Here is an 11,367-nt window from a genome sequence, read left to right as displayed (position 1 = left end):
TGTGTGTGTGTGTGAGTGTGAGGGGGAAAGAGAAAAAGTGAGATACTGTCTTGGTTTTGGTGGTGTATTATTTATTGGTGTGCTGGCTCACGAGTAAAGATATATTTTGAGGGACCTTTGTGCATGTACAGATGTGTGTGTGTGTGTGTGTGTGTGTGTGTGCTGTGTACATGCATGTGGGTGGATGTGAAACTGTACATGAAGTTCACTGTATTTGTATAATTGATGCATGATGTCATTGGTAAATCTCTAGGTATGTGGGTTATAATGTGGAAATACATTTGTGCGGTGTGTGTGTGTGTGTGTGTGTGTGTGCGTGAGTGCGTGTGTTTGTGCATTATTCATATGTAAGCTTCTTGATGGACTTGTGTGATTTGATGAGAAGATGCAGGTCTGTGTCAGCGTCTCTTTTTATCCTTTATAATTCAGCAACCACCAGCTACTATCATCTTCTCCTTTCACCCCTCAGTCCTCTAAAAAGACGTTCACCTCATTCATTCTAAATTCTCCACTTACCCTCCATCCTCGTCTCCCCTCTGCTCCCCAGATTGTGAAGGTATTTAAAAGGAAGTGTCTTGGTTAAACCACAATGACAGGTGTAAATATTAAACACGTTAAAAGCATGTTATGAACATGTATCACATGTAGCCCCACATCCACAGTGTCTTCAGTAAAGGGCCACTATGTATGTGTGTGTGCTCATATGATTAAGTGTGAATTATAAAATTAAGGATTAGGCATTCCAGTCTTTATGAGAAGGGTTTGTTGGTTTACTTGGTTAAAAACAAGTTCAGAATCTATTTATTGTTTTCCATCAGCAAGAGTTTGTGTTTTTATTGAGCAATTTTTAGTGGCTTATGTTTGTATTTTGAATTGTGGCATTTTTGACTTTTTAACACGTCTTTTGTTCTTTCAGTGTTCTCCTCAGTGGGCTCAGTCTTAGATGAAGGTAACACAGTGTGTGTATTCGTATTAAAGCTGTAAATAATTATTTTCGTTATCGATTCATGAATACATTTTTGTATTAATTAATGTATAATGCAAAAAATATCCCACAATAAGTCCCCAGAGCTCAGGGTGACATTTAACAAAAACTTCTTTTGTCCAATTATAAAAAAATACCCCAGGCTATGGCAGCAAAAAAGAGCAACAAATCATCATATTTGAGAACCAGCAAATATTTGGCATTTCTACTTGATAAATGGCCCAAAGGGATAATTCTGGTTCATCATATTATAGCACTGTCCAGGTTTTAAACAAACATTCAGGTAAGCCAAACTTATTTTGAAGAGAAAACTAAATTACGACTCAAACTGTCAGTCACAGTTTACAGACCGACTTCCTGGTTCATCTTTGACATACATGTGCGCACGCAGTTTTCCCGTGCAATTAGAAAAAGTGACATTTGTTATAAATATACAATAGTTGGGTGACCCTATGGAAGCCCAGTATGTTTTGAATTATCACCAGGCAATGCTGTGGGTTTCAGGCTGTGCTTCCATAAATCTACTGGGCCCCCTGATGACACCCTTCTTTATCCCTGACCTAACGTGTATTTAAGATGCCTTTAAATCCTACCGTCACCCAGGCAAAGAGCAGATAATCTGTGGCATGACCCGGTCTTATATCTACATTGTACTGTGAGGCTAACCTACATTGGCTTGACAGGCAGTTTCATCTGAATGCCACAGCCCGCTCAGTTGTCCAACCATCACCCTCTACTGTAGCTCCACTAGTCTTAAAAACAGCTACTAGTTATATCAGAAAACCTTTCCTCACCATTCTCTGACCTAATGCACCTTGAAATTGCCCTTGAATCCTCACCCAAGCAAAGCGCAGATACTCTGTGACTATGGCTGCACGATATGGTAAAAAAAACAAATCACAGTGAATATTTTGACAGATATTATGAGCGCGCTATGATTCACTATTAGGGAGAAACGATTTCCATTTTCACTGAAAAAATATTAAAATCATGATGAGATGACATTTGTCTGTACCGAACAAACATGTTTTCTGGATAACAAGAATTGCAGGCCGGGGCATCTCTGCAACACTGCTTCATTATAATGTTCTGTCACACATTTTACTTTTATCAAAATATTGCAGTTTTTGAGATTTGCATATTGCACCATTTATGATTTTAATAATATTTTGATTAATTGTGCATCCCTATCTGCAAATTGGCTGGCCTTGCACATTGTATCTGACTTGATAGAAAGTCACAGCAACAGCCTGCTCAGTCGTCCAGCCTCCGTCACTGTATTCATGTGCACTCACTCTGTGGTTTATAATCTGGGTAAACTGTTGTTTATTACCCGTCTCATCTACTCAGATGATCTCATTTGACTTTTTTACAATGTGGTGATGTGCCTGTTTTCTTCAGTCTCAACAACTACTTTGAAGAGTGCAATTTAATGATAACCAGTTATGGTTAAAACTACAAAAATATGACCCACATTATAGATGTTTTATTGACTGATAAATTGGTAAATGGAATGATTGTTTGCTGCACTGATTTGTAGTCAGTTGTCAGTGGTACACTTGTACTGTATGTGCGAGGGTGTGAGTGGGTGTTTGTGCGTGTGAGTATCTGTGCTTGTGTGTTGGTGTTATCTGGGCAAAACTGAGGATGTGCCTGTTGCCGCACAGAGGGAGATTTTTCTTTGCTTTTTTTGTGCTCTTGCTAAACCTGAGAAAACTATAAAGCCACACACACCCACAGTCAGATACACACACACACACACACACACACTCACAGAGAGAGAGAGATGGAAACAGTCAGATAGATCTTTTTGAAGTACAATTTCATCCTTTCTCCTTCCTATTTTTCTCCCTTTTTTGTAGCAGTGGAGGGAGGGGAGTTAAATCTCTGCGGGGCCTGCTTTATGTGTATGATGGCCAGAGCTAAGAGCTTTTTGTTAAACTAAAGGGCAAAACGACGAGATACACAATATAGGTTTACGTGCAAACACACACACACATATATATACTGTATATATATATATATATATGAATATATATATACACACACACGCAAGGTGAACATGAAGGTGGTGCTGATGGGGGCAGAGACACAGGAGATGACTTCTGATTCTCCATGTGTGTTCATGAGGGCTTTGATGTTTAATGTGTCACGTTCTTTGATGCCCTCTGTGGAAAAGGTGGAAGAGCATGTATGTGTGCTTGTGGTCTCTGTGTGTGTTGTGTGTGTGTGCACAGGTGTGTGTAAAAGAGGGACCTTGTGAGGAGGTTTGTGTCTCCCTTAGTTTTCCTCCCAAGACGCTCACTCCTTTTCCACCTCTTTCTGCAGCAGCTATCTCAATCTCACTCACAAGACGGGAGAATTTGTCTGCTTCTTATTCTTCCCCCCTCGGCCTTTTCTTTTTCTCCCAGTCTACTCCTCCTCCCTCTCGCTCTTCTTCTCTCTGGTGGATGGGCTGTGTTGCTGTCTATTTGTTGTGTTCCCAGGGGGAAACTCAGCTTACACTTTATGCAAACATACATTCTGCAATCATTAGCAACTTATTTCACACTCACTTTGGGTTTCAGTCTGTTTAATAGCTGCTTTGGTTTTGGTAATGCTTACTGCTGCCACAGTGACCCTCTGTTTCCTTCCCAATACTGAGACAAAATGATTTAACTGTACATGGCCTTTTGAATGAATGCTGTACAATTTGGAGACACAGTTTACCGAGGGCATCCTCTGACTTCAAATGAGACTTTAAAACGACACCATATCTTTCGCAGGTAGTGTACCGCAGAAATATTATGTTTGGCATTAATGAGTCAGATATTTTTTTTCTGTTACATTTGAACCATTGAGCCTGTTCATTTATACAGCACCATACTAAATGAGCGTCAGTATATGACTCAATTAGCTTTCGGGACAATGCACGGCTGTTGTTATATTGGCTTCTGAGGGTTGAAGTGAATCAAACCTGTGAGTTATGGGGCAGTTATCTCCGACCATTAGGCGCCCCCCTGTTGCCAGCATTCACTCTTGCAGTGTGGTCTCATTTGTCGACTGAATCTCGCTGTCTCAGTATCTCTGCCTCTTCCTCTCTTTCCCATTTTCCCTCTCTCCTCGTTCGATTGTCTAAAACTTACACTCTCTTATCTCCGTCACTCTCCCGGTCTGACTCACTGATTGCCAAATTGAAAATGGTTTTAATTCTAGCGGGTTTTTGAGTCTGATGAACTTGTTCATTCCAGCTCTTGTTTCTTTTTTTTTCTTTGTTGCAATTAATTCAGTTCCTCAGACAAATCTGCTGACTGTCTCTGCTGCTGGCCTGTGTGTCGTTGCAGGATGAGAAGTCCACGTTCTTCCAGTTCGGCGCGGCTCTGCAGCAGGAGGCTCTGCTCATGCTTTCCATCATGGAGGAGTATGACTGGCATGTTTTTTCTATCGTCACTTCCAAGTTCCCCGGGTACCAGGACTTCATCAGCACACTGAAGATAACTGTGGATCACAGGTAATGAATTCGCTCCCTCACTTTTACACACACACCCACACACACACTGTTTTCATCCTTAACCTTTATTTACGGCAGCTGACAAGATTAAGTACCTTGTATTATTTAATGGTGTATTGTTACAGCTTTGTGCGCTGGGACCTGCAGAGTGTGGTGACTCTAGATGCTGTAGATGGCGACCCAAACTCTAAATCACACATTGCCCTCAAGAGGATCCAGAGTCCTGTTATACTGCTGTACTGCTCCAAGGATGAGGCTTTGTGAGTGTTTGCGTCTTCAATTTTCTTTAGTTGTTTCTGTCTCTCTGTCATACACAGCCAGATTTCTGTAGTGAATCTTTATAAACTCTGATTCTACTCCTCGACAGGTATATACTCGAGGAAGCTCGGTCCTTGGGCCTGATAGGAGCCGGTTACATTTGGATTGTGTCCAGTCTCACCACTGGGAACCCAGACTTTACCCCAGAGGTAGTGAGGCCCCATATGTTGTAACAGGTGGCCACTTTTGAGTGGTTTGAAAAGCAGTGTTTTTGATTCCAGGTTGTTGCAGGTTATTTACTACATCTCATGTATTTCTCATCTACTTTATTCCTTATATGAGCAGCAACAAATGCTTATTTGCTTCCTTGGTGAGAGTTAGAGTTGATATCAGTCTGGGAAATATGAAGCTACACACATAGCTACCGGTTGTTTAGGATGTAGAAAAAGAACAGCTATCCTGGCCCAGTCTGAAAAAATGTACCAGCATCTTTAAAGCTCACTAAGGAACACAATATATCTTGTTTGCTTAGTGTGTAAAAATTACAATTTGTCATTTTACACTGGATTATGTAGTGGACTATTTGCCACTTAACCAGCATAGATTCCTGGTAATTGCTGCTTCCCGCCACAAATAATACAGCAACCACCCGTTTTTTTTACACTTTTTGTTTAGATTAAACTAATGAGATTATAAATATGATGGGACTGAGCTAAACTAGCTGTTTCCCCATGTCTCCATGTCTTTGTGCTAAGCTATAAGCTATAAGACTGCTGGACTCATATTTCACAGACAGATACGAGTGGTCTAAATCTTCACCTCTAACCAGAAAGCAAATAAACATATTTGCCAAAATGTCGCCCTTAAGGCATGACCTTAAGCATAAACATCATATCATATTTTTAGTACATTATTTGAGTTTACTGCTTTGTTTACATTGTTCTCTACCTAAAAACATTTGCTCAGCCCCTCAATAGGTTGTTTGACAGCATTACATACACATTCACTCTCAAAATATAGGACAGCAAGGCAGCTTTTTTCCAAATATCATATAAATATGTATAAATATTTCAAAGCTCAAATGTTTCCCTCACATTAAGAATGGAAACATATCCAATGTTTGCTTACCTTTTCTGAAAGCCTCTCATATGTTTATTCTCCTCCTTTCCTTGTCCATCATCCTGCTCGACTCAAAGTTCCTATTTGTGTCGGTTTTTATGCTTCTGTTTTCTTTCTTAGCAAAAGATCTGATTCTACAGTGCCAAATTAAAATGTAAAAAGAAAGTATTGTAGGGTAGATTGACAGACTAGTGGGCTGGCGTTTTTTTGATGTTTAGCTCAGTCTGGTTTAGAGAGATAAACTCTGCTGAGCTATTTAGTTTCCCAATTGTTTTATTTTGACAGTTTTAAGGCGCAGGCAATACCTGAGTGAGTGAAAGAATTTAGTTTGTGGACATACAGCCAGCTCAGACTATTTAATAGTGAGATATGAATTATTTCAGGAAGACACATGGAACCAATAAATCATCTGGTTGACACCTTTGAAAGATACATATGGATGTGTCAAATTGAAGTCAAATTGAATTTTACAAACCATATGTGCCACTACTCAGATCTCCTCTCCTTTACTCTCAGATGTTTCCCCTGGGTATGATCTCCGTGTCCTATGATGACTGGGAGTACCCGCTGGATTCGCGGGTACGGGATGGGGTGGGCATCATTTCCTTTGCAGCCACCTCCATGCTGCGAGAGAAGGGGGAGCTGCCAGAAGCCCAGAGCAGCTGCTACAGCACACCGTCAGACAGGAGCCCAGGGAAGCTCCCACCTAGTGCCCTGCGCAGGTGTGTGTGTGTGTGTGTCTGTGTGTGTGTGAGTGTGTGGAGATCAAGGTCTAGGGACTTGCATAACTCTGTCTGTCTTTGTAGCTGAGGATTGAGCAGTCTTACATAACTCTTTTTAATGTACTAATGAGAAAGGTGGAAGCGAGAGAGGAAGCAGAGATGACAGCACTGTAAAACACTGTGATGTCTAATGACATTTACCACTATTAGCTCTTGTGTACATGGTTGCTCGGTGCATGAGCTCATTCTGCTGTCTCAGTCGAGAGACAATAAGTTGAACTTCATGCAGACCTCCATGTTGTTGCTGCCCTGTGTTACCCAGAGCCTAGTATACGTATGTATTTATGTGTATTTCTTTGCTTCACATGAGTGAATTCACTGTCATTAAGTCAGGATTAAAGCAGCTTTTACTAGCTTTGTTCTTTCTCTCCTTTTTCTTGTTATGTGGCTCTGTGGGTGGCACAGATGTGTTGGTAGGTGTATCTGTACATGCACATGCCAGTATGTGTGTGTGCATGTACTCTTCTCTGAAGTCTCTGTGATGGGGAAACAGTAAAATCCTTCAAAGCAGAAGCGGGGGACAAATGGGCACGCACATGCAAGCACAGCCTTCATACTGAACATCCTCAATTGCATCTGCACAGATACAGAATCTGTTAATCATATTGCTTTTGTTTGTCAGGTTTTTGTGGTGTGATTTTGTGACTACATGTTGAAAATCAGGCATGCAGTGGCTAAAATATGATTATTAATTCAGAAATCTGTATAAAACTGGCTGAAAACATGAAGGTCAGGTTGCCAGGCTCTGCACATATATGGTGACTTATGAGTTGCCTCATTAGAATGAGAGCACACAGTGTGATTTTCACCATTATGGCTTTATTGTCCCATTTTTCTCTCTTATTAGCCCATTACAGTATATATCAAAGCATATACAATACCGCCGTTGTTGACAGGTTGATCCAATATAACTCAGACCTCAATAAGAGCTCAAACCTTTTGCGGAACAATCTTTTTTCTTTCTGTCAGAGGTACCTCATTTGTCTTACTAACTTATTAGATAGAATTTACATATTTGTCAAAACAACTGCAGCCAATTTTTGTGATAATAAACTGACAGGTTGGATTTCACTACCCTGATTTGGAAGTGGTGAGGCTGTGATCAGATTTCTGCATACATTAGTCTAGATACAATCTTGCCGCAGTGTGGATATAAACAACGTGAGGTGGAGAGGAATAGGACAACATAATCTGCCACTTAAAAGACACTATCAACCCGGTCGGATCCCCTGTCATTCTTGCCTGACAGGCATTAATGTCTAAGACTGTGGTTCACCGTATTTTGTCTCAACAAGAGTTTTTATTGAGGTTTTTCCTTGTTGTAAATTTCAAAAGGTTATTCTATTTGATGGAACCACTGTACCATGCAAACCCCTAAGCTGTCACTTTTTTTCTGAAAAGATGCTCCTTGCCATAATACAGAATTTGGGAAGAGCCTCCCTTCCTTCTTTATTCATACTTTTAGAAAGTGCTCACACAATGGCCGAGTACTTCAATAATAGAAAAGTGTTCCACACATAGTAGTAAAGGGACCCACATTTCAAAGATGGTATTTACAATGGCAGGTATTTTTTATATTTCTGGGAAGCAGCAGCTGCTATTGTTGCTCCTATTAACACCTCCCATTGATTTTTTTTTATTAATGCAAATGATTTTGCATAAAGTAATTTAAAAATCATTGAAATGTAATGCAGCTGTGCATTTTTTTGTTCACATCACATGGGATCACAAAATGACATGAATATACATGTGTATATGAATATATATGAATATAAACATGAACATACAATGTATAATCAGCCTGTTTTACATGCCTCAAAACACCCGAGCCTCATCCTTTTAGATCGAAATCTTTTTCCAAAAAATGGTAACAAACTCGAAATAGGAGGAGACAGCGGTTTCCCAGAATAGACTGCAACAGTGTTTCCGCTATATGTATTCAGCTGTGGCAATGCACTGTGACAAGGGCATCACCTGCTGCACCATGAACATTTTTCAAACACGAAAATATATATTTGCCTTGAAATGTCACTAATAGCTAAAAGCAATGTAATCCATAATGACAAATGCGGGTTCAATTATAAAGCATGGAAGTGTCTCTTATGTGTATCTCTGTAGGTTTACATGTAATTATTTGTGTTTGCTGAGAGACTCTATACCCACGGCAGAGCTGTTTGGTATTTTCGCAGAGCCTGCATGCGAGGGAGACAGGGACCTTTTATTTACTCTTTACTAAGGGTGAGTGGAGCCGGCTTTGAAAGAGCACAAGCCTGTTCCCAAGTCTTTGTAAAAAACAGTTGATTAATGTACCTATCACTAATCCACTGTCCAACAATATTTATATGTGACGACTTTAATACCTCTCCTGCAGATGAGACAACATAAAATCCCACCTGTTTGAATTGGAGTGTAATTATCATAGTTTTCACCTGCAGGGCGCATGCTAAGCAGCACTCAAACCATTCCCTTTATGCATTTTGACTTTCTGTTGCAATATTTGAGTTTATACATGAATGTTTCATGGCCTTGCACCCTGTCCTGCTCACAAAAAAACCAAACAGGACTGTGTTTTAGCTTCCTTTTTAACTCCTTGTTGTAAAATAATGAGGCTGGGAATCTCTGCATACCTAAAGCATATTTGAATGCATCGATTAAATGACTTGTATAAAACTTACCAGTAAATAATAAATAATAATATAAAAAGATAATAATAAAAAGAAAATAATAAAAAAATGTCTGTAAATCAGATGTATAGTTGGAAGTTGTTGGCTTTTGTCATATTCTATTTCAGTCAGATAATATTTAAAACATATAGCATCGTCCAACCAACTCTGTTTGTCAAAATGAATCACACTATTTCTAATAAAAACAGAACACAAGGCATAGAAGAAAAACTGTTGTCTGTTTTGGGCAGCTGCTGTCCCTCTTGTGATTTGGTCTTCTTAGTAAACTTCCTTAGACAGCCCTCCTGTTCCCCACTGGGAATTCATGCTATTATCTCAGTCCTAACTCTCAGAACATCCTCGCCTTCTGAAAATTGTTTTTACTGGAGTGAGTGTATTCTTAATCCTATATCAGTGTGTGCGATACTGGTTCATTTACTCCTCTCTACTGCTTCAGTTTAGCGAGTGTGTAAATGTTTTAGCAAAGCGATCTGTTTGCGTATGTAAGATAACTGTAGTGAGTAAGAGAGTGAGGGCAGCCTTGTAGCACCAGTGGCTTGTCTTTCAGGCGTATATCTGTGGAGAAATCAATGCAGAATGTTGATGGGAGAGATATGTAGCCTCTGACTCTTCCACCTCCTACACACAAATAGCTGCACACACATACACACACACACACACACACACTTAGGCATGCATGCACACACAGTGGGTGAAGACAGCATTGATTTGAAGAGTATACTCTTGCAGTGATTACAGAGTGCTTAACTTGTTATTTCAAATGTATCTGCTCTTGTGCACACATACTCACAAACACTCAAACAGATGCAACAAACAAATGCAAATAACAGCTTCCTACTCTCTCGTTTTTTTCCCATGTGTTTCAGACACATGATGCATGTATGGAACGATGGCCGAGACTTATCCTTTACTCCAGATGGTTACCAGGCCAACCCCAAATTGGTTGTCATCGTCCTGAATAGTGAAAGGAAGTGGGAGAAGGTAAGAAATGAAGATAGCTGTTTTTATAAAGGAGCACTGAAATTAAAAAGTCAAAACACTTTAATTAAGATGGCTTATCGCTGATTGTGTTCTGCGCACACACAGATGGGCCGTTGGGAGAACGGGACGTTGTCGTTGATGTTCCCAGTGTGGCCGAGGTATAACTCCTACGGGGATGAGGATGCAGATGAAAACCACCTCTCCATCGTCACCCTGGAGGAGAAACCTTTCGTCATTGTCGACAATGTGGACATCCTCACCGGCACCTGCATGAGAAACTCTGTGCCCTGCCGCAAGCATGTCAAAGAGTAAGTAGACACACGCTCATTGTGAACGAAATACAAAACACCTACCCGCTGCTCAAGAGCCATTTAAAAGCCACACTTGCTCTAAGTTACTAAGAAAAGGCTGACAATCCCTGAACTGGAGGTGTTAGAGAAAGCGAGACAGGCACTCGTTTGTTCTCAGGATAAGTTAAATCTCAGTTGGATAAAAAAGGTGGTGTTAGCAAAGTTGTTTCTTGATCTCGGGAAGGCATTTGACACTCTCTATTAGCTTTACTTTTTCTCTACTTTTTAAGTAGAAAATAGTGAATAGAATCAGCTCTCAAATCGGTCTTCATTTGTCTGAGAACATAATTGTCAATCACTTGCCCTCTGCTTGTCCACTTTTGTTCTACAAAGATTTATACTGGGCCCACTCATTTTTACTTTACATAATAATGACTCACCATCTGTTTGTCCTTCGAGACTGAAATCCAAATGTATGTGGTTGACAATGTAATACACAGTTAACACAGTTACTAAAATCACAAAGTGGTCCATATTTAAACTAGGTTATCATCACATGTATGTTCTTTACTAAGATAAATAACTCGTGTAGCCATAGATGTTTTTATCAAGAGATATATTCAAACCAAATTCAATGTAGCTAATTTCAGATTATATTTAACTACTATTCATGTCAACTGAGGCAGCTCAGCTGTACATCTGGGATTTCCCCCACACGTTACTTAACATGTTCTTTGTCAATGTTGTACAGAAGTAAAAACTATATCCCAACTTCTGA

The 11,367-nt window shown here is 40.0% G+C and overlaps 1 protein-coding gene across 1 annotated transcript in view; it reads left to right on the top strand.

The window, feature by feature from the left end:
* grin2ab (glutamate receptor, ionotropic, N-methyl D-aspartate 2A, b) overlaps nucleotides 1-11,367 on the top strand; it is a 68,948-nt gene that overhangs the window by 36,925 nt on the left and 20,656 nt on the right. The window contains exons 3-8 of the mRNA XM_035659442.1: nucleotides 4,309-4,475; nucleotides 4,601-4,735; nucleotides 4,843-4,942; nucleotides 6,369-6,574; nucleotides 10,185-10,299; nucleotides 10,405-10,607. Of these exons, the coding sequence (XP_035515335.1) occupies nucleotides 4,309-4,475; nucleotides 4,601-4,735; nucleotides 4,843-4,942; nucleotides 6,369-6,574; nucleotides 10,185-10,299; nucleotides 10,405-10,607 (926 nt within the window). The remainder of the gene's footprint in view (nucleotides 1-4,308; nucleotides 4,476-4,600; nucleotides 4,736-4,842; nucleotides 4,943-6,368; nucleotides 6,575-10,184; nucleotides 10,300-10,404; nucleotides 10,608-11,367) is intronic.

The sequence above is a fragment of the Morone saxatilis genome, unplaced genomic scaffold, assembly GCF_004916995.1.
Source record: "Morone saxatilis isolate NCDOM2014 unplaced genomic scaffold, NCSU_SB_2.0 Contig17, whole genome shotgun sequence".
Classification (NCBI taxonomy): Eukaryota; Metazoa; Chordata; class Actinopteri; family Moronidae; genus Morone; species Morone saxatilis.
This window is presented reverse-complemented; position numbering and strand designations above follow the sequence as displayed.